Raw genomic sequence first — 25,758 nt, 5'->3', positions numbered from 1 at the left:
TCGTTCTAAATTAGGAAACGTACGTCTGTACTTCTCTTCATGCTTCTCCCTTTTTCCCTTCATTAAAGGATACTTAATCAGTGACGTTTTATGTATGTATGTATGTATATATATATTGAAGCACTTATCGTAGCGATTATTATTGTGGTACGCACAGTTACCTATAACTACGAATACGTCACGTCGTTCTACATTTTGCTTCTTATGCTCATCTGCACAGAATTTAACAAATATTCATACATATACATTATTTACAACCGAGAATGCAGTCTAAAACTACACCAACGCATTCTATCACTATATACATGAAGCACACAGTACTCGATTTGTCTGCTTTTAAATCTCAGCTGTTTACTACGTTATTGTCCAATTTGACCATAAGCAATGGCGTGTAAATATAATTCGGTATCAATTATGGAAGGCCTTCTTCTTCGTAGCATTCCCGAGTATGCTCCCTGTCCATCCGCCTACCCTCGTCAACTCCAGGCTATTCGTTCCTTCTCTTACGTCATGTGCAGGTCACCCTTCAGTATTCTCATGAAAGTCTTTTTGAACTGCTGATTGGCCAGAGCGTAACAAAACGGATTTATGGGGCTGTTGGTGTAACACAAGAAGTACGAGAACATGTACAGATGCTCATTCGTGCAGGGTTTGTTCGAACAGAACCCTTCTACCAATGCCAAAATGTGGTACGGTGTCCAGCAAGCAACAAAAGCACCCAGAATGAAGGATATAGTTCTGAACGCCTTCCTGGCCCTGTTCTCGTACCTAGACTTCTGTCGTCCCATCAAGGGGTCCCTTCTTCGCGTCTTGGTCTTCAGACGTTTCCCAATGGTCTTCACGAAGTCCTTCCTAGACCCTCCATCCTCGCTGCTTCGAGTTTCCTTCTTCTTCGACTGCTTCTTAGAGTCCTGCTCATATCCAGTTGTACCAGAGATAGTGGGTACCATGCTTCCACTCGAGGATGAATTTTGAGGGGGATTGATCTTCGTGTCCTGATCGGAGAACTGATTCGATGCACTGTTGAATGCCTCTACAGCTGGCGAGCCGACGATCGTGGTCACAGGCTGCTGTTTCGTGTCCTTCGCCTTCACAGTGACCTCTGTGTGCACTTTGCTAACAGTTGGTGAGGTCTGAGAGGCGACGTTAGTCTTCTGAGTGATGAACACTCGAGGAGGATGCGTCTGGCTAGAGGCGTTCGACATAGCTGGTTGGAGCTGGCTCTGCTTGTTCTGACCACCCGTCGGTTGCTGGTTGCCGACTTGTTGCGCCGTGGCTCTGATCAGAGCTGCCTGCAATAGACTGGTATTCGGTGCTGTGGATACGTTCCCTAAGATCGGTGACGATGGTGCACTCGACAGAGGATTCGCTAGGCTACACGAAAAGGAAGACGATGGACTCTCATAAGAGGGACTGGGTAGTATCACCGAACTTTCATCCATGTACCTCAAATCTCCGCCATCTAAACCTGTCAAGATGTCGTAGGTACCCGTGCCATGAGAAGACACGACCAACGACTTGGGTCTGTCCGTGCATGACGAAGTAGACGTGCTCTCTGACACCTGAGGGCTGCTTTGAAACTGAGTAGGCGGTGGTATAATGTTCTGTTGGCTGCTGCTGATCGAATGTGTAGGATGAGTAGGTGGCGAGGTCTCAGCCGAGTTCAGAGGCTGCTGAGTGGCGCCCTCACCGTTCCACTGAGACTGTTCCGGTGTCAATGTTTGGCTACTCGACTTGTCAGGTTCTGCTACGTTCTCTGTATCCAGGAGACTCAGTTCCTGTATTTTGGGTAACGTTTGAGTTTTCTGTGTCGTTGTGCCTATGTCACACGTGGGGCTGGCTGTGAATGTCTTCTTCGGTTGCATGTTTACGTCCACCTTCGCGGGGACGATTCCGTTCATGTGACCGTTAGTAGAGAAAACTGGTAGGGCACCTGACTGAGCAACTAGGCCAGCTAATGAGGATCGTTTCCTGGCGCTAATGAGCTCTTGAGTTGGGCCCATAGTGCTTTCCTCGTCTGAGTCGAACACTGGACTACTAGACCGTTCAGATTTCTCCGTCTCTGTAGGAACATTGCTTCCATAGGTATGTTTCTCCGTGGAATCGGTTACCCCAGTTCCAGAGGTCTTCGAAGAGGTCTTCTGGCCTGAGCCATCTCCGCCTGCTCCCTCGTCGCCTGACGTGCCTAGCTTCGGCTTATCCTGACTCAAAAGGGTACTTTGCGTTTTCGATATCCCTATACCAGCTGCACGACCTGCCATGCCAGACATCGTGCCTGCACTCAGAGCAACCATCGATTGCATCTTGCGATGCTTGGCCTCGCTCTTCTTCTGCATGTCGTAAGCTGTCTTGAATATACCACCGTAGAGAATGAATAGGACCACCAGGGTGGTCCAATAGTAGCCTATTATCAGGGCGGTGTTGAAAATTGGGTCCTTGAGGAATTGAACGGAACACTCGCCAGGATCTAAGTTTCTGTAACCGATGAAGTGTTCCCAGCCGAATATGCTGATAAAGAAGAGCAACGCTGGAATGATCCAGGTGATCGTCACCATCCAGATCACGCGGTTTTTCGTCCGCCAGTTATGATACTGGGCAGCTATTTTCACTGAACAAAATCGATCGATCGTGATAAGTAACACTGTGTATTGAGATACCAAGCATACCGTGTAATCTACGGACAGCCATAAATCGCAGAGCAAGGGTCCAAGATTCCAATATCCCATGAGAACGTAGACCGTGTAGAATGGCATGGACACAGTGCCTGTTTAAAAATCGCATTAAGGTTAGCTTGAATTAAATGAAAAGTTATTACTACGAATGTAACTTATAACTTGCTATATGAAAATTCTATGATTACAAGCTTGACTGAACTAACAAGTTAAAGTGACATAAGAGTACTCAAATGGAGTGTTGCTTTCGTAACGAAAAAGGTGATATTAAGTAATGTGCAATATAATATAATACGATATAAAATAGGATGCCGTTCACTGCGTTATATGAGCCGTTCACTGCATAAATCGATTAACTCCATTTTTTGAAAAATCTTGAATTTAAGTGTCAAAGCACTTGGTATAGTCATAACTTTTTATATTTATAATAACTTTCCCTGATAATTAAGATTAACACCATTAAACGACAAAAATTTGTTGACCACTGAATAATAAATAATTCATTTCAGAGGTCGCTTTGATTAACTCCGTTCTCTAATGTAAATCGTTGCAATAATGCAACTCAGATGCACTAGCAAGCCATGAATGACAACGGTGAATTTTTTAGTGCCGTCTTATTAGAATTTAAGTAAAATTTAGTAAAATTTAAATTTATTACTTTTTTCAATTGCCAAATCGATTAACTCTTCCAGTAACATAAAAATGGTAACATTACTAACGATTACCTTTTGGCTATTTTTTCTTATAAATTTTATATACCGTTAGATGAAAGTTACATTTGTGTTTATGCATTCTACGATATTTATTTCGATTTAAATTATAAAGGGAATTTTAAAAAACAATATACATTATTTCATTGCATTTCTTCACTTTTTGTTTTATGGAGTTAATCAATTTGTGCAGTGAACGGCTCATATACCGGGTGGTCAACCTGCATACATCTGTACTGCTAAAGTATGTGTCATACGAAAATCTGTTTTATGCAAAAGTAGCATAATTTGGGAAGATCCTTCACGTAATGCAGACATTAGTTTAGTAGCTGAAGGTGATTCGAAGATTTTGATCTTTAGAACTCTAAACTGTTTCAAAACAAAAATACTATATTTATAAGTTGCGTGGACCACCCCGTAAAAGAAAATATAATACAGTGTGGAAAAGGGATTTATTGCATTTCTTCACTTTTTGTTTTATGGAGTTAATCAATTTGTGCAGTGAACGGCTCATATACAGGGTGGTCAACCTGTATACTTCTGTACTGCTAAAGTATGTGTCATACGAAAATCTATTTTATGCAAAAGTAGCATAGTTTGGGAAGATCCTTCACGTAATGCAGGCATTAGTTTAGTAGCTGAAGGTGATTCGAAGATTTTGATCTTTAGAACTCTAAACTGTGTTTCAAAACAAAAATACTATATTTATAAGTTACGTGGACCACCCCGTAAAAGAAAATATAATACAGTGTGGAAAAGGGATTGCAACGTAGAATATAAATTTTGAGTAATTAAATTTAAAATATATACTGGATGTCTCATTTTAATATATTAATGCAGACAAATGGTGAAGTATTTTGGTTGAAAGAAAAGCTTTTGGGGTTTAAATGAGGTCGAAAGGTCATCAGAAGATACGGACAGAAAGTTACTAGGTGAAGGTTTCAGATAAAATCACTTACGTTATGTGATACCTGACACATTTTTCTTTAGAACGTTACATGAATTTCATGTATGACTTTGTTAAAGAATTCGTGAAATACGATAAGAAAATTTCTTTAAGCTTCAATCCAGCTTTTATATGAAAATTAAATTCAGTGCATGTAATGAGTACGAATACATTAAATATTTTTAACAAAATGGCTAAATTTTCTCAATCAGACATGATATAAGAAGGTACAGTGAATTAAATATGTCTTTGTATAAAAATTATGTTGTGATATATTTATAGTCTCTGATATTTAAGAAAAATATTTGATTGAAAACAGAGTACTCTAGTTTTTATCATTTCATGACACATTACTATTTTGGTAATATTTTCATGATTTCTCAAAAATTGGCGACATAATACTACCATAAAATCTGTGTTGCTTTAAGTCTCTTCATTAAACTCATACATGAAATAATATAATTCAATTTCTTTAATATCTTTTGCCTTTGTGTAAAGAAGAACACATCCGATGTCACTTGAGAAAATGTAATTGTCCTTCACCCAATATGAACAACTCTATCTGGCAACCTGTTGCCTACATCTTGTGCTGTTCCTCTCGATCTCCTGTAACTCCTTAAAAATCCTCTTTTACTCGACTAATCTATTTTTCGAAATATCAACATTAAAATGAGGCACTATATGTATAACCATAAAATCACCATTAAATACCTTTAATAAATAAATAAGAAGTGAAAGGTAATTATATTTTTCTATAAAATATACTGTCAAAGAAGAACAAAAATTATTTAATGAATTTAAAAGAAGTATGAATAATTTTATGTACTGACTTACTGATATAATTAATAATTTATGGAATAAGAAAATATAGAGGTTAGAATAACTTACCAATAAGCATATCAGTGGCTGCTAATGAGGCAATGAAGTAGTTGCTCGGTTGCCTGATGGCACTATCTACGATAAATGCCAGAAGGACGAGAATATTACCGCTGATAGTTAACAGTATACATAATGCGAGGGAGAAAGCAATCAGTATCGTCTGCCAGAGTTCGAAGGGTGGTAGAACAGGCGCGAAGGGTTCCGCTGTTTAATATATAGAATATACATTTTCAGTCAATTTCCAAACTTATACCTCATTTATTCTTATTACTAAGTAGAAAAATATCGAAATTAATAACCTAGTTATGGTAGATTTTAATATAGAAGCAAAAATCATCATTATTTCATTTTTTTACTAAAATCTGTGCCATTTTGCAATTTTAAAGTACCATAATAATAATTTTGAATTCATTTGTTATAGTAATAATATTAAATTAAATTGCTATGATAGTAATTGTAGCAAGTAGTTACTGTTATATTATTATAGTAGTTAGTAATAGAATTAACACATACTTGTAATAGTACTATTATTCTAATTACTATTCTGTATGATAGTATTTCTACTTTATATTATGTATAATAATAGTTATATATAGCAACACAATAGTGTTGAGAAAAATTTTTTGACTAAAATCTATGCCATTTTGCAATTTTAAAGTACCATAATAATAATTTCGAATTCACTTGTTATGGTAATAATATTAAATTAAATTACTATGGTAGTAATTGTAGTAAGTAGTTACTGTTATATTATTATAGTACTTAGTAATAGAATTAACTATAATAGAATTAACACATACTTGCAATAGTACTATTATTCTAATTACTATTCTGTATGATAGTATTTCTGCTTAAATTATGTACAATAATAGTTATATATAGCAACATAATAGTGTGGAGAAAAATTTAATTGCGTTACCGGTTGATAGGACTGTTGCATTTCCCGTTATCGTCCCGTTGGTAATATTTGACCAGTCTGACAGAAGTTCTATGTACTCTCCACTGCTCCAACGTGGATCATTCGGGTCAGGCCAGCTTCCATTAAGCTGCGAGCATTCCGTTAAATGATTGTACATGCCACAAAGACGCTTCCGTTGCCTCTCCCATTTCCTAAAAATTATTTTCCAAATTTATTTCATTTTATTTGCATTAGTATTATCTTAGCATGTAATCTATTATGTATTCTTGGAAAGTGTTGACAGAGAAGAATAGGAAGAATAGGAAAGCAATAAGAAGTACAGGTAGCCCTCCTACAACGTGGCATCCTATAACACGGTTTCACTATAACACGATTCATAAATTGCGAGAAACCTCCTACAACACGGCATTCTATAACATGATTTCACTCTAACACGATAAGAAAATTACAAAAACCTTTGTACAACACTATACTTCTATATCAGTAGTGACGACGGAGAAATTTTTTAAATTAAAGTTGCGTTAAATTAAAATAATATTTCTGCTTTTTTGTTTTGTTTTGTGTTGTACATACATTTATATTTTTAATAAAAATTAAGTTGTTTATGTAGAATTAGAAAAGAAATTTGTTTTTAATAAATTTTCGGAACGTAACCCGCTTTTTGTACTGGCTCTGGGTCTCATACAACACGATTTCACAAAACACGGAATTTTCTAGAAACCTATCTACCGTGTTATAGGAGGGTTACCTGTACTTTACCGTGAAAAATTTTATAGTATGTGCGATTAATGAAAGTTCGTTGATATTATTTTATTAAATGTTTCAATAAAATTGAAATGGTTATAGCAATTCAATAGGATTTTTTCTCCTTATTTATGTAAGAAAAATTAGCTCACCACGATATTAGTCGAAAATGTCAATAAAATTGAATTTTTCAGTCAAATCCTATTAGAATTGAAATATCGTTGATATTATTATTTTATTATATTACTTATATTAGATTGTTCAGAAAAGACGTCAAAATGTTTAATTAACGTTTATCGTCCATATTGTGTATTGTATAGTAGAAATCTACTGTATATATGCTTCATTATATAATACAGCAGATACTGTACTGTAATTATGAAATTATTCATGCAGATGCCTGCCTGGTCCTTAGAGAAAATGGTTGTTTGGCAAGTACCAGAGCAAACTCCCCATTCTTCACTCTATTTATATACTGCATTCTATTTAATACATAGAAAATTTTCACACTTATATAATACGTGTAACCTAGCACAAAATCAAGAACGAAAAATAACCCACCCCAAAAAGAAAGAAAGGAGTAATCAACAGAAAATAAAATCAACGTCGTACAAAATAGTTCAAAATGGCTACCATTTAACCACAGATAATATCCATATATCATACACTGTTCATAGTATATAAAGTCAAATACAAAGTAAATCACTCACCAAAAGTGTAAAATAGTCAAAAAGAGATAGAATCGAGGTTGTAAAATATATTTCAAAATGGCTACCGCTTTTCCTCAACCTGGGAAAACTTTTTTGCCAAAAACTAAATTGGCAATTCGGTAAACTGTTAACAATAGCACGACGCGTGTGACGATTCGCAACAAAGCGTATTAGGAGGGAGTAGTGAATCATAAGGGCGTTACTTCTTTAGTAATGTTCGTTAGCATCGAAGAAAATGTGACAGCGGTATTTCCTGATTTTAGCTAGTGACATGCATGCCTCTTGCTCTCTATGAAACATTGCTGCAGTGGCAACACGAGAAGCAAGTCAAAGGCTGAATACACCGGGCGCACAATGAGCTTGAAATAAGCATGAATGGAACCACATCCATTCCCCGCTCGCAGGTCCCCGTCGCCGGCAGGCAAGAAACGATGGGCCGCGCCTTAAAGAGGGTGACTCGTTTTTAAATAATTTAGCCAGTCGATCGTAACTGCCCCAGGTTAAACGTACTTGAGGCTCCTGCATTTTCGAGCTTCGCGTTCGTAACAGATGTGATTATCGTGGCTCATTCATGGACCTGCCTTAGGAAATATTCACTGCATTTATCCAGTTACGTCTTCTACTTATGAGAAAACGACCCTTGGGGGTGATTGATTGGTAACGAAGTCAGTTTTCATTTTGGGTTTGTTGAAACTAGCTCCGGGGCCAGAATTGGTGATTTACGAGTAGATTTGGGTTAGGGTCATGGAACGATATTGTATGATGTTATGTGCTTGTGCTATGTATTGCTGTTTGTCATAATAATACGATTCTATATTTAGTGTATGGAATAATATCTTTCGTAGAGTATAATACTGTTACATACACCTTGTATAGACTAAAGCCACAAGTAGAAACAAGATTAGTACTATTTATTCCTAATTATTATTAAAGGAACTATATTATTGGATATATACACTTTATTCTCTTCACTCGTCTAGTTTTTAATTTGAAATTCCTTCAATAAGGTGATAATAGCATTTTCTATGTAATTCCTATTAATTCTTTGCACTCGGCGATCTTTTCGTTACAGAAACATAGTAATTCGAAGACTTGCTGCCATAAAGTCGACGATATTTTCAAAACGGTAACTAAGCAAATTAATTGTAAGACATAGAATTATTTTACCTCGATATTTTAAATTTGACATATTAATTAATAATGATCTCTAGAATTCGATTAAATGATGACTGAGAGTCGCCTCTCGATTGCAAAGGGTTAATAATTTCTTAAAGTATAATATGATATAGCAGACAACTACAGAATTACGTCTCGTTGATAGATTTAAAATTTTGTTCAATTAAATATTTCACAGTTGCTCCCAAGAAGCCATAAAATAACAAAATATAAGAAAACCGCGGATAGGAGATGGTATATATGAGCAAACATGTTCCACCTCATCCTTTCATCGTTTTAATTCCAAACCACAAACGCTCCTGATAAAGCATTATCGTTCTTCTTTTCACCGTTTAAGATAATTTCTTTATTGTATATTACCAACCACGTTCCATGTGGTGAGAATACGCGACTCTATAGAAACTTTAGACAGGTTAATGGTTCATTTTACCTGAAAAACAGGTATCCATAGCTTAGGCAAACTTAATTTCCAACTAAATGAACATACTACTTCGTTATGTACATTCTATCAAACAATTGGATATTTACTCGAAAATTCAATTTCACGATAATTGACCCGTTTAGAATACGAAGTTATAATCTCTACCTCTTCGAATTTTCGATTAAAATCGCCAAATTCCATTTTGATAGATAATTCTGAACTTTGCGACAAGAAAACTAAGAAACAAGTAAATTCGCAAGGTTGACTAGAACGAACAGCATCGGAGTTGAAATTTCGCTCTTTCTTTCACGAATGAAATTATCTGGAAGCTTTGGGGACCACGGTTAACGCGATGTCTCAGATTCGACATCAGATTTGCAAATCGATGAGATCGTTCTAAGATTATTAGAACAGACCCCTACGAACGCAGACAATGAAGCCACGTGAATAAAAGATAGAGAGATGAGATCCATTGTTTCAATGTTCTCGAGGGTAAATACTTGTCCTCGTTATAGCAGCCTTTCTCTTCATGTTGCGCCACCGTGAAATGATTCGTAAATACTTGTCCTCGTTATGGCGGCGTTTCTTTTTTACAGCCCCGGCAAGTGAAATGATTCGTAAAAAGGAGCCAACTACCTGTAATTCAGCGAAACTTAGAACGAACATGATACTGACAAAGAGGGACGGTATAGATACAAATAGCGTATTAGAATGTAAACACCTTAAATCGAAATGTAGTTCCTTGATTTTTAGCGAAACTGATGATTGATAGGAAAAATACGATTTACGATATACACCTAATTCTGTTTTTACACGATAGATACGTTCCCGAAAAATACGTGTAAGAAAGATTCGTGCAAATAAATATATTGCATCTATGGAAAAATAGAAGATTGGTTGCAGTCCCAAGAAATCAGCAAAAATAATACAATAAACCATGAGTTTTCATGTTAGGATCTTAAACATTTTATTTCATAAAGATTGCACTTGTATCGTACAAAGTAAATTGTCATTTGAAAAGGAAAAAAACATGTCACTAATTCATGAACACAAAAATTAGACAAGATAATATGATTTACACGTAAAAAGATTTTATTCGTTGTCACTTTTTGATAATAAACGCATACGTTTGCGTAAGACTGCGATATTACTGCTATCACTGGAAATGTCTTGGTTATCGTCTTCGTGCTTCATTGGTGAAATTCTTTCTGTAATCTCTTGAACAAAATTAGGACTAGCCCCCTTCAGTGAATTTAAGAACGAATTCAGTAATTAATCGTTGTGTTTGTGTTTTGGCTAGGCCATTGTATATTCTCTGTATGAGGACATTAATGATTTCAAATAACGTTGAAACTTCCCAGCTCGTTCCTCATTAGAATCATGTTTAACGAAATGATAGAAAATTTTCTTCCTAGAATTTGGGTCGATCGTGTTAAATCAAAATAAGTCGTGTAAAAAGAGAATTAAATTTGTTTCCTAATTCGTGTTAAATCAAAATCGTGTAAAAGAAGTTCGTGTAAAAACAGAATTGGGTGTATTTATGGTGCGTGGAATATATACAATGCAATGATAAATTATTATTATAGTATATACAGTGAATATTCAAGATAATTTACAGAAATATTTCAGGAAAAAAAATGTTTGTTTCGTTCATAAACACGATATTCAATTAAATAAATGCTAATTAGTTTTCGAGTGATATTATAATAAAATTAGAGATACGATATACGAATCTCATATTCTGCATGCAAATGACAAATTATCACAGTAGTATGCAGAGGAGAACATTTTGCTTTCGTAATTTGAAGCTGTGAAGTTAAAATATTTAATGAGCTAGAATATAGATTATAAAGACGAATCGGAGGAAATATGAACTTCCAATTTGAATTAATAATTTTTAATAAATTTTACAATTTTCTAGTCTCATTTCACAGATATCTGTCCATTAATACCATATGTTATTTAAATTCGTTTAAATAAAAATAGAATTCTGTCTGTAATAATATATTACGATTTATATACTCTTTTGCAATTATACATGTTTATGTTTTATTTTCATAACACGATTTTAATTATTATTACGTACGTGTACGATATTTAAATACACGATATATAGACAGTTTTAATTTAAAAAGCTGTTGTTTTATACATACAAAATTTACAAAATATACAAACACAATAATTTCAGTACACTCAATAAAATAAAAAAATTCAAAATTCCAATTGATCTTTGGAATCCCAAATTCCAAGTGAACTTCTAATTCGAATTAATAATTTTTAATAAATTTTACGATTTTCTAGTCTGATTTCATAAATATCTGTCCATTAATACCATATGTTATTTAAACTCGTTTAAATAAAAATGGAATTCTGTCTATAATAATATATTACGATTTATATACTTTTTTGCAATTATACATGTTTATGTTTTATTTTCATAACACGATTTTAATTATTATTACGTACGTGTACGATATTTATATACACGATATACAGACAGTTCTAATTTAAGAAACTGTTGTTTTATACATACAAAATTTACAAAATTTATAATCACAATAATTTCAGTAGACTCAATAAAATAAAAAAATTCGAAATTCATTTCCCCTCGTTCCAAGGTTTCATAAAATTTACAAAACGTTATTTACTAATTCCAACGGCTGTCTGCCCAAAAACTACCCTCTTGACAACAGACCAACTCCCCTACGCTTCTCAACTCTCCATCCAATCTGCACCCCACTTTGCACCCAATTGCTTTGCTACATAAATTATCCATTATAATTCGTCATTTTCTTTAACGAAAATGAATTCACTCGAAAGAAACGGGTGCATAAATAAAGCTACGAATAAACATGCAAATTATTCGAGGATTCAGAATAACGAAGCCAAGGACACCCCTAAAGTCGCAAGAGAGAGTATTTACGCGAGTTCGAATAGGAGTATCGGTAAGAGCCGAATGTCGAGGAGGGCGGTACGGAGTGAGGGACGCGTTTACAGGGTAGTTTAGTCGAGGAAAGGGTGCTCGATGGGTTGCCGCAGCTCGTGCATCGAAACAAGGGTAAAGTATCCGTTTTGTCTAATGAGTTGTAATGCCCGCTCATCAAGGTCATTCAACCGTGAGTCGAACAGCCAGAGACACCCTCGTCGGGGAGGACTGGCAACTTTCCATTCCTCCGTGTTTCGATATTCTTCCAACGCTTGGTGACTGCTCGAAAACCGACCAGAGGGGAAAAAATATAAAATTTCAACGAGGAAAACCGACGATGATCTTTTGTAACCGAGAATTAAATTTTTCAAGGTTGTCTGGGCCTTCTTTGAAATATTCGTGACAATTTTTTTTTAACCCTTTGCACTCAAGAGGTGACGCTCAGTCATCATTTAATCAGATTCTAAAGATCAACGTTAATTAATAATTTAAAATTACATAACGATGTGTGGAATGTCGAAGAAAAATAATTCTATGTCCTAATTTGCATATGATTTCTCATTTACCATTTTAAAAATATCGTCGACGCTATGACAGAAAGTCTTCGAATTACTATTTTTCAGTAACGAAAAAGTCGACGAATGCAAACGGTTAAGTATTGAGGTATTTAAGTTTGATAACATTAGAATTACCGATCTTTAATGGATATCTAACTATAACGTGCACAAATTATAGTAATTTTAGTGGTACGATGAATATTAGTGAATATATTGATTACAGTTCTTTCTTAATATCAATTAATACCAATTTTATTTTTAAAGCAGGTGTATGTGTTCGGTGATTGCAAAATCATCAGTCATTTTGACTGGGTTGGTAGTTCCAGTGTTAAAAGCTGAATATTGATAACGAAGAAACTGAATTTTATTTTTTTCTGACTTTTCTAACAAAAGATAAAATTTTTTGACAAGGTCTGATATTTCGTAGAATGATTATTAATACGGTTGTGGCGTATGAGACCATGAGAGATAAATTGGTTATTAAATTTCATGCTCTTTTCTAGCTTTCGTAATAAAACCTAAAATTTTTCGAGGATGATTGGAATCTCATGAAAATATTTATGGAATATTTGTCGATGTATTAATGGTTGGTTGACTTATAAATTAATATGTTGGTTAGGAGGTGAATTTTCAAAATGAAACGATCGAATTTCGTTGCTCTTTTGTGCCTGAATTGGATAATTGTTTTTCATTAATTACGGACGATTCGTAATTAAAGTTTCGCGAATTTGCACAGGTGACCTGGATTGTGGGTCTGAGAAAAAAATTTCAAGCGCTCTTAGTTAAAGTCTGCAGTAGTCTCAGTTTTCAAAAGCGTCTCTAAATAAAAATGCAAATGTATACGTTTCGTAAAGGTAAGCAAAGGTAAATATTTTGCTGAGAGTGGGTTTTCATGAATTGTGAATCGCGAGCAGGTGACTCTGGAAAAACTTCATCTTCGTTGTAGCAGAGTAGTACAAAGATACTTCCTTCTGGAATAGTAATTGTGTTCATTTTAAGTATGTTAATATGCAGTCCAAAAATCAGAAAAATTCATAAAGCGTATTTAACAAAAATAAATAAAAGAATTCACTGTGAGTAGTAAGTACATACATTTTTTGAATAATGCACATGGAAATAGAGACGAAATAAAAAAGGAAAGAAATAGGAATAAATTTAATACGAATGTAGAAAATTGTGAAGAATAGTATACTGAAGTACATAAACAATTTTTAAATCATTTTTCATTATGAGAAAGTAGAAATCTTTATTTTTTAATCAAAGTCGTACGTTATATTTATCATAATAACTTAGATAGAACTAAAATATATTTAATAATAATATACTGTTATAAATGATATATGACAGATATAGTTTTTAAATAATATTCCTATTACGAGGAAACCGATGTCGCATTATTTCATTTTTAAACTGAAATTATATACATATTATATTATTCATAATAAATTAGATAGAATTAAAATGAACGTAGAGATCATTTATTAATTTAAGTTTCATCAGTAACATGATTCGAAGTTATACGTACAAAATGATAAATACTGTAATGGTACAGGTGAAGCATAAAATCTATTTAAAATTTTGTTCTCGATTACTTGAAATTTTAATACGAATATTACAAAATTTACTTTTCTATTTTATAATAATATTTTAATCTCTATTTCAATTTCCATAAAAGTTCTCAAAACTTCCTAATAAAGGTTCCTAGAATCTATTCAAAATTTTGTTCACGATTACTTGAAATTTTAATACGAATATTAAAAAATTTACTTTTCTATTTTATAATAATATTTCAATTTTTATTTCAATTTCCGTAAAAGTTCCCAAAACTGAACTTACACCAAAAACTTTTAAAGTACATGTAAATCATACTTTTCAACGATAATTCTGAATACTTAACTTCACCTACATCCATTTAGGTGAAATTTGAAGACAGGTGCCAACAAGTTATAAACTCCACAGCATTAAACACGTATTTACTTGGCAATTATTCGAACACGTTATAAAGGATATTAAATGTCGAGAATGAATTTCATTCTTTCACAAATATGTATTGCCACGTGTTAAAATGTAAAAAGATCCGTATTGATTTATCTGTACTAATCTTGATACGCGAAATAATTCACGAATTGAAAATTGTCATACCATAAACGACGAATTTTATTTTCCTATACTGCAAATATATTAATGAAATACATTTTAGAGAAAATAAATATTATGAAATCTTTCAGTTATTATTTTCAATGATAAAAAAAAGTATAAAGAGAAAACGATATAAATTAAAAATAATCGAAAATATTGAAATAATCGTTTTTATTTATACATGTGACACTCTTATTGTTTGCAAATATAATATTTAAACATATTTATAAAAATATTATAACAAAAGAAATCGTAAAAGAAGTACATGAATTGTTATTTGTCCTCTTCCCATTTTTCAATATAAATAAATATTATTTATTTGATTTATCATTTTTATATTATAATAGAATTTTGTTTCAAATTAACAATGATTTCATATTTCTTTGGCATTGGAGGAACTGAGTTACATCTTACACCTGATGTAAATGTGTATATATCACATTACAGCTATTATTATAATTATTCAATATTTTTAGATAAAATATAATATTTTCCTATTTTTATTTTTAAACAAATGTTCTATAGCAAGTATTGAAATAGAATTAATATCAGATAATTGCCTAGCCATTTTTAAATACGATGGTACATTATACAGAATCAACATTTTCTTATAATAAACGATTTACTCAGCATCATTATCTTGCAGGCAGATAAAAATAATTTCCTGGGACCAGTTTTTAAAATGTTAATGTATAAATGGAAGTCCATTATCTCGTTTATAATATCTAATGCTTAACAGCCTTTATATAATCCCGAATACATGGACAAGCTATCATGTTTCATTTTAGGTTATGTTCACCATAGACTGTAAGTTTTAAATGCTATAATTTTGCTGTTCTCATTTCCCACAAGGTTCATACAGTCATAATTATTATTAATTATTTAAATATTTTTACTAACTTTAGTTATTTCTCCTTGCTTCTTTGCTCCTTATATTATATTTCCTCACAAAATATTTTCTACATGGGATCTGTTGGAGTAAAGAAAATATGCGTCGGCAAAACTGACTCAGGAAAGTGAGTTATTAAAACTGCGTGTGTGAAAGTGACTGTGCGTATATTTGTTAATTTCGTGAGCATATAGCATGAAGGTATGAAAAGAGAATTTCTGTGGCATATATTTAAAAATACATAAATGATAAATTATAATACCAACGATAATTACAAAATGTAAAATATTCTTCCCAAATTATTTTTTCAATTATGACATTTTCATCAAATTTCAATTAGGAAATGTATTAAAATTCTTTTGCAGCAGATTTGTTTCGTATATTCTCAGGAATATATACAAGCATTATTCTCATATTCATAAACTTCCGTTAATACACGGAATTGTATAAAATTTCTTTTTCCATACGAATACTCTTTATAGACACAGAATACAGTCAGTTTCTTCGAAGACACATTGGATAGTTCAATTCAATGACGGAGTGTACATTTCTGCGTCGGGGATTTACGCAAGAGTCTCTTTTCCGAATGAACGATACTCACGTGGCGGATATTCAGTTCCTCTTGAATACCTTGGGATGAAAGGAGAATTCAACGAGAGAAAGCTCGAGTGAAGCGAAATAGAAAGTAGGATGTGAGAAGTGACTTTGGGCATATGAAAAATCTTTTTTGATTAAAGAAGCGTATGCACACGGATGCTCTCGGGTATAAGTATGCTAGTTCTATTCGCTAGAATATTTTTAATTAACTTGCTTCGTTTGTTCAAAGTGCTTTTAGCCTGAGTCACTTCATTAGTTTATTAACTTCACCGCGTTCTGTACGTCGAGTATTATTTATTTCGCGGGATATGTTTAATTTCACGGTGTCTATAGAACGTCGAAACGATCATACATAAAATGCAAATCGTTTGTACAACAATTGCTTCTCTATATACGTCAGTTTTGTGCGTTTCAAAATTGAATGAATACGCGATGGATTTATGCATTACACTTTTAAATGTTTGTTAATCGGATATTTTATTAATATAGATTTATTGTTTAAAAATACTGTTGATTTTTTTTAAATGAATACCTGAAAATTTCACCTGAAATTTTTAATACAAAAAGTGCTATTATATGTTACATATGAATTTTGTATATGACGCATATTTGCATGTGTACATTACTTGGAATATAACTGTTCTTCTCTTCTTTTTTAATTGATACAATTTTAATCTCTATTGAGATTATTTTGCAGGACACAACTATAAAAATTATGTTTTAAGTTGTAATTTATTATATTTTAAATACAAATTTCAAATGGGCAAAAATACCGTTGATTTTATTAAAATTAGTACTTGAAAGCTTTCTTATAAACTCTTCAATATAATAATATCTTTAATATGAATCTTATATTATTATATCAGAATTTTATAAATAATGTATATTTGTCTATCTCTATTAATTTTAACACAATTATAATAAATACTTTTCAAAGAGTAATATAGGATCTTTTAACTAAAAATGTTCAAATCGTTTATAAATTTTATTCCCTTAAAAGTTTATATTAATAAGTTTATATTAAAAATTATATTAATAATGTAAAATCCTAAATATTGAACGAAATGATAGTTATACTAAAATTGACATAATTACATAATTGCATGTGTACATCTCTCCCTTCGTTTCTTATTTGCTGAAGAAATTATATTAAACTTTCCCACAGTTATTAAAAAGAAAGAGAATAATAAAAATCATTTCCTCTTTCAGTTCTACTTATTCCCCCCCAAAACCAAGTTTAACCAATTAAATTTTCATTTACTTCTTGCAAAATTTGATTACTACGAGCGGGTACCCTTTTATTTTCGCGATCTACCACTTGACTCGTTCATAAGAAGCAACTTGGCGTGCAACTCGTTTAAAGCGAAGCATCTCGTGTAAAACGAGTGTAAGTAGAAGCTATCGAAATTTAAAGAACCTCTAAACACGATCTGGTCCGTTGAGAAGAGAGTTTCAGTTAAATTTCATCCACCTAGAGTACCCCATCGTGTAACTAATGTCCCTCGTCGACCTTTGCCGAGATCTGTGCGAAACCTCAGCTCAGGTTTGCCATTTTAATCGACAAAAAGAACGATTTTTCAACGGTTCACGAGGCTCGTGGAAAGTTTTGTTTATGCAAACGAGCGTCCCAAATACATCGTCCGTCATCGACGTTGTCTCGTATGTTAGACTCACCCCTGTAAGTACACTCAGACACAAAAGTATGCGACCGTTCACATCTTGCTACATTTATGATATTCACTGCAAGTATGCGAATTAATGGCACATATCGTAATGCATATACCAAAGATAATCGAAATATATTTTTTAATATACCAAAAATATACATGAAAATCACATTATCTCTGTTTCGATCAGACTTACCTATATATTCTGAATATTATTGAAAGAACTAAATGTATATGTTAAATCGAAATGTTTAAAACGACATGGTACCCGCAGCAGAAAGAATATTTCAAGCCTGAATCGATGAAGTTAGAAAATAGTTCAGCAATACGTATACACGATACTTAACGTAGGTATATTTAATACTAATAGAAATCATGACAGCGCTGTACGTTTAATGGAAAATCATACTAAATTTTTTTAAATAACTCGATCTTTTAATTCTTCAATTTTTAATAATTTTTTAAAATCGTCACCCGTGGTGTCTTTCCTTAGAATCATAGGTGTAATACCAATAAAATATTGGGTTGGCAAGAAAATACTTTCGGTTTTTTAATGTGAAATAAAATTCAATTTTTTCTATACAGTAAATGAACTTTAATCGGTCAAATATCTTCCATTCTATTCGATAACCTTTTGCCATCTTTCTGGTAACTTCATGATCCCGCGCTCATAGAATTTCTGGTCCTTATCTGCAAAAAACTTAACCAAGTGCGTAAATCTCAGAAGGTCGACCAGAACGTTGTGGGTATCTTTCAGTGAAAAATCTTCAGAACGAAATTTTTTAAACTAATTCTGACACGTGCGTTCTGTTAAACAATCAACACCATAAACTTCTCATATCTCTTTGTGAGCCTGAGCCGCATTCTTGCCTTTATGAAAATAAAAAAGTAAAATGTGTCGAAAATGCTTATTTTTGCACTCCATGTTAAGACTGACCGTGAACTGACAGTTGTAAACGAAATTACACGGAATTTCACGAAATAGCAACCTAAAGGTATCGACTACCACATCTCAAAAGAAAACAATTCTAACATTGACAAAAGAATAACTAAACAAGCATAACATTATTTACTGATGCAAACCGAAATTACTTTCTTGCTAACCCAATACTTCGTTTTAACGCGTGTGAATTATTTATTAAGTTTGATTTATTAAAAGTATGCGAATTTTCGAATACTTTCGTGTATGAGTGTATATATGCCAAAGGACGGTGAAGGGTAGCTGCTATATAAGCCCTGTTAAGCAGAGGATCATCGCCGTGGAATGGCATGATCATACGGATAGACAGAGAAGGATGAGTGAGCAAGGTGAACCGATACGAAGAAGGGGTGAGGGGAAAGGGTTGAAACGAACAACGAGGGAAAAATTGCGCGATGGGGAGGGCAGCGGAGGAATTTGAGATGTAGAGAGAAGCTGCAACAAGTACCCAGCAGGCAACGTTCCAACATTACGTGAATGCTGCTCGTGGTTTCGGTTCGTCCAGGAGTGAACCAAAACAACGGTTGCCATCGTCATTGTATCGGGTCGCAATGAACGACACGCCTAACAGCGATCATATTGCCGACGACATTGTTGGAGTTCGCTGATTGCGCTGAGAAGTCGAGGCAGACTTTCGCCTGGCTTGAGCGCCATTGCTCGTGTTAAGCTTCTATGTTATAATTTTCCGTTCGATGAGGGGGACGAATGGGGCCTTCCTTGGCTCAATCTTCGTGAAACATTAGCGAAGGGATGTTGGAGTTTGTATTCTTAAACAAATACTTTGAGTCAGTGGTATTTCAGATGGGAGTCTGTTTCGGTGATTAGTGTTAGTGGTGGATGAAATTTAATAACGATAAGAACAATTATTTATCGAATTACGAACATTATGAAAGGCAAATATTAGGTTCAAATATGATAAATTTATCACAATCACATGTTCACACGTCTTCTCGCTATTAAAACTCAATTGCAACTGACGTATGCCTAATCACTCTCCTTTTTTCTTTCTTCTTTCATACATTACATTACATACACAATTCACACACCTCAATCATTACACGTATACTCATTTGTCATAATAATCTGAATTCATTAGATACTTCCATCCCATGCATACTTGTTCCACTCATTCCAATATATATATGTATATTTAAAAATCTATGTAACCATTACCACAGATGTATGCACCAAACTCATTATGAGGTAATAAATGTTATTAAAAACTACATTTTGTATAAATGACTTATAGAATATTAAATATTGTTGAACTATTACAAAATAAATATTATTAAATACATAAAGAATAATATTAAACCAATATTTTACATATCTAAATAATTTAAATAACAGTTAATATTTTATAATAATTAAAGTTTACTTATAACTATACTTTTACATATACTATACTAGCAGAAGGAAAGAAGAAAATGTAGATGTTGTTAGTGGTGGATGAAATATAATAACGATAAGAACAATTATTTATCGAATTACGAACATTATCAAACACAAATATTAAAATATAATTAATTTATCACAATCACATGCTCACACGTCTTCTCACTATTAAAACTCAATTGCAACTGACATATGCCAAATCACTCTCCTTTTTTCCTTCTTCTTTCATACATTAAATTACATACACAATTCACACAACATCTCAATCATTACACGTATATTCATTTGTCATAATAACCTGAATTCATTACATACTTCCATCCCATGCATACTTGTTCCACTCATTCCAATACATATATGTATATTTAAAAATCTATGTAACCATTGCCACAATTAGGTTAGGTGAGTTACTTGTTATTTCTTAGTTTGCAATGAGGATGTACTGTTATACTTTGTTCAAACTAAAAATCTGTTTAGGTAATTGAACAGGGAAATTATTTGTTAGATTTAGAAAATATTATCTTAGAAGAACGTTAACACCTTGACTGCCACGTTGCTCATGTATGACCGGCCACAGTTTCTCCTGTGACGTCACGGTGGTCATTGATGACCAAAGCGCTTGAACTACTTGAACTACATTGAACTTCATTAAATGAAAATTGACAGTTAGTGCATTTTGAATATAACCGCTAATTAGAAGATACTTTGAAGTAAATGTGCCCCATTTAAAAATTTTTATTACAACATCGTTTATAAAAATAGAGCAAATCCTACATCCAACGGTGCATTCCCATGGCATCCTGGGGGAAGCATGTGATTTCGGCGTGGCAGACAAAGGGTTAAACATTTTTGATAGCTGAATGGAGATTGTAATATTCGGAAGTCAAGAGTTTATTATTTTATTTTGATAAAAGATAGAATCTACTTATTTGATTGATCAGGATACTTTTTAAACGTTGTCTTTGAGTTATATTGAATATTTTTATTTAATTAAATAAAACTAATTGCGAAGAAGTAGGATGGCAAGATATTAAATCTCCTTCTATATAATATTTAATATTTATTGCGAAATATTTTCTGTTACACTGTTTTCCTACATTGCACATTGTATATTTGCAATTTGCACATTGTTCAGATCTTTTCATGTGAGAGAAAATCAGTACAAGATCTATTATTTGATTAATGTAAACGAAGTATTCCTAGGCTAGCAATGCCATCTGATTTATACTAATTAAAAACAATTCTTCAATTATGTGTATAACTTTGAAAGGCGAAGAATTCATTTTATTCAGTTATGATTAAGAATCCGCTTATTCGACAGAATAGGAGAATTACTTATTAGCCTTATAAATATTATCTCTAGAAAATATGCAATATTTTCAATCGATTAAATGAAGACTGTAACATTGAGAAGTAAAGGATTATATTCGATTGAAATTTAAGACGATTTAATTGACTGAAAAGCACGGCAAAATAGTAAATATTTTCAGCTGAATAAATGAAGATTTTATTGGGAAGTCAAGGATCTTATTCACTTAAAATTAAGGAACTATTCAGATGACTATTAATTTTGTAAAATATTTTCTATAAATAATATTAAATACTTTAAGTTCATTGAATAAAAATTGTAATATTATTTAGGTGAAGGTATATTATTTTATTTAGTCGAAAATACATAATAATATTCTTAAATAATTTTACTAAATATAAACCTTCGTTACCAATTCATCATTCATTTAAAAAAGTATTATTTAAAACAATCATTAATACTATAAAAATCCTATCAACCTCACAAAATATTTAAGTAATATTATTTCCAATTTGAATGAATAATAATAATTTAATATGATCCGAAATTTACTTTATGCGATGTTTAAGGAATAATTACTAATTTTATAGTATTCCAACATATGAACACAGTTACCCAAAACATTTGGTGTTATGATATACATATGAGTGATGGCAATTTACTGAATCCTTTATCTCCTCTGTCCAAGTCTAGTGGCTACATTCTATTCGAACTAAATAAGCTTTGGAGACTGATCATACATTGCTAAATTGTTTTTGCTGCGATGATATAGGAACTGTGCTCGCGGCACATTATATGGATAACGTGGACTATATGTACATTAGAGAATGTACAAAGTAGTTCATTCTTCTGTCTCTAGCGACATGGACAAGAACAAAGACGCATAAGGGATTCCCTCGTGGGTACCGCTGGGTTAATGCCTATACATACTATATAAAGTGTCTTGAGTAGGGACTGATTAGAAATTGATGGGACACTGATTGCTTTTGATTTTAATTTGCTACTTAATTGGAAATTAACTAAACCGTTTTCTCAGAGAGCCTCATTTTGCTTTAATTGGTTTTGATTTGATTCCTTAATAATTCTGCGATTGTTCGGTTAATAGACTTATTATTCTCAAAATGAACATCTCTAATAACAGTGAATAATAATTAATAAAATGAAAATAAAGTAATTATAAATTCTTGTTTTGAGAAGGTACGATACATTTTATTTTATTTTACTCCAGTTTTTACATTTTATTGAAGTATATTATTTATTAAAGCACCTTCTTTCTTAAACTTGAATTTTTGAAATTTATTTTATGCTACGTCAACTGTCCTCTATTTAATTTTTATTAATAAAATGATAAGTCAAAATTTGTTATTAAATTTTCCAAAGGAGAAAGGAATTTACTGTTGAGAAAAAGTTTTAAGACATAACGTGACATTTTATTTTCCTATAATTTGGATAAAATAGTGTATTGACTAATGTATTCATTAACTTGTGTATTAACCCTTTCGGCGATCTTTTCGTTACAGGAAAATAATAATTCGAAGACTTTCTGCCATAAAGTCGACGATATTTCTAAAACGGTAAATAAGAAATCGTATGCAAATTAACACATAGAATTATTTTACTTCGATATTCCAAGCATCGTTGAGTAATTGTGAATTTGATAGATTAATTAACATTCATCCTTAGAATCTGATTAAATGGCGTCTGGGAGGCGCCCTTCGAGTGCAAAGAATTAACTAATATATTATTTTATCCAAAATTAAATTTGTAATAGGTCAAACATTTTTATTGCTTCAAATATCAGCAATGTTGTTATCCATAATTATATAATCTAATTTCGTATTTTCGAGACTGTCTAATACATATAATATTATAATTTTTAGGTCAACTTTCAATGTTTCAAGAGACAAAGTGTTTCGACACAAAGCGTTCCATTCTAATCCATTTTAGGTAAAACAATTTGTGAGAATATAAAACAAATAGGTAAAACAATTTGTGAGAATATAAATGTATTAAAGAAAATAAATTAAATACTTTCATATGGGACATTACACAGCGAATATAACTTCGAAATATATTTTGTACGTGAAGAATTATAGGAAATTTGAAATGTTCGTCGTTTTTGGGAACGTAGCAGCGTAGTTCTACAATAAATCTATAACCTACATTCGTAGAATGTACTGAATGAAAATAACACACTCTGCATAGGAAATATTCACGTTTATATATTTACCTTTTATTATAAAAGAGGAGATAAACAGACTAAGAAGGTATAAGACTAATAAAAGAAAAAAATGATAAAAAAATCTCATCGTTATTTTTAATGTTTCTTAAGGAAAATACGTCGTTCAATCAACTGTGTATATAATTTCTATAAAACTGGAAATAATCAGTATCAAAATAGCAATAGATTATAACGTAGTAATTATTATCTACGCTTCATTTACTCGTAGTACATTCAAGACGATTAATTTTAAAGATTAAAAATATAACAGCACCTTTTTAAATTATAAATAAAGAGGGAGTAAGCAGACTGTATTATATAATACCAAGGCTGAATTTATTTCACAAGTGATAAGAAGCATCTGATACAGTAATTAATTAATTGAAAATAAGTTTTACGAAAGTAGTGTACTTTGCAAAGCAACTATACTAATTTATTCAACTACTTTTTTATTCTTAGTTTAGTACAATTTAAAAAATTTAAATTTTTTAATTTAAGTGTTTAAATATTTATCCTTAGTTTAGTACAATTTTAAAAATTAAAAGTTTTTTAATTTAAATTTTTAAAATTGTACTAAACTAAGAATAAACATTTAAAATTTGCAATGTAAATACTTCTCGTCCTTGTGTATTTACTAAAGAATAAGAAATTGCATTATATTTCGTGTGAACAAAATTAATGTGAATTAATTAAAAATTTTTACTATTGATATCTTAACATTTCCTATTTTTTATTTTCAGTCTTTAATCCACCATAACATCACGTGATCTGAAAGTTACATAACTTATATCCTCCAATCTTCAATTATTTTATTTTCCATTGTACTATTATATTGTGTTACTATACCGCTATAAATACTGATACAAAGTAGTACGTTTATAGTAGTCATTCATCTTCGACTCTTAACCGCAACGAGAAATTATAATTAATTGAAATCTCTGTTCCCATATAGGGAAAGGAAAGGAAAAGCAAAGAAAATTTTAGTCATAGAAGGTTAAATATGGTAAACGTTAATTATTGCTACTCGCCAGTAGTTCTGAAAAAGTAGAACAAACTAGGATTACTGGGCGAGATCACGACCTACACGAGTGCTATTTGCATGAAACCGAGCTTAAACTGTAGAGGTTGATGAATACGAACGAATCCCAGAATATTAGCTGATGAGAGCCTGCCATTGTTGTAAAAAATGTTTTTAAACATTTATATTCTCTGTATATTACAATGGGACAACGACTATAAAGAGTATGCTAATTGCAGCTCAAACGTTTCAATTTGTTAACGAGGAAACCTGCGTTCGAGTTTTCAAAAGAATGGGTTTTTATTTTTGTGGATGCAGTTCTACTTTCTTTGATTTTATGATATTTGTATTTCTTCATTTATGCTATTATATATTATAACATAAATAAATATATAATATCATATATTATATATTATATATTATGCTATATTAGGTTAGGTTAGGTATACAATTTTTAAATCATATTCTATTCTTCGTTTGAAAAGTTTGATATTGGAAATTGAAATTTAACTATTTTTTACGCCCATGGTATTTTGATTTAAATAACTTAATTTCTTCTCTTTCCTGCAAAGAATTTATTTTAAGGAAACTATTAATGAAAATATTATAGTTCAATCTGCATACAGTAATAACTAAAACAATTCAAACTATATTAGAACCTAATTATAAAAAAAGTCGATCTTTATATTTGAATGTCTTCTATCCAAAAAATATTATTAACGTGAACTAATTCGCTTTTTGAAATTATTCAACTTTTATTAAGGACATTTTTTTAAACTTCAGTATTTTTATAGGCTTCCTAGGTACGTATTAAAATGGTACACCATGTATATAACTATAGATAAGGCATAGTATATAAACATTAAAATATTTGTACTATTATT

General features: G+C 32.0%; 1 protein-coding gene across 1 annotated transcript in view; it reads right to left on the bottom strand.

The window, feature by feature from the left end:
- Nucleotides 1-503: 503 nt before the first annotated feature.
- mAChR-B (muscarinic acetylcholine receptor) overlaps nucleotides 504-25,758 on the bottom strand; it is a 76,604-nt gene continuing 51,349 nt past the window's right edge. The window contains exons 2-4 of the mRNA XM_017904120.1: nucleotides 6,127-6,317; nucleotides 5,217-5,411; nucleotides 504-2,764 (exon numbers count right to left, since the gene is read on the bottom strand). Of these exons, the coding sequence (XP_017759609.1) occupies nucleotides 504-2,764; nucleotides 5,217-5,411; nucleotides 6,127-6,317 (2,647 nt within the window). The remainder of the gene's footprint in view (nucleotides 2,765-5,216; nucleotides 5,412-6,126; nucleotides 6,318-25,758) is intronic.

This window comes from Eufriesea mexicana, unplaced genomic scaffold (assembly GCF_001483705.2).
Source record: "Eufriesea mexicana isolate 0111107269 unplaced genomic scaffold, ASM148370v2 scaffold2665, whole genome shotgun sequence".
In the NCBI taxonomy this organism is placed as follows: domain Eukaryota; kingdom Metazoa; phylum Arthropoda; class Insecta; order Hymenoptera; family Apidae; genus Eufriesea; species Eufriesea mexicana.
Note: the sequence above shows the minus strand (reverse complement) of the source record. Positions and strands in the feature narration are given on the sequence as shown.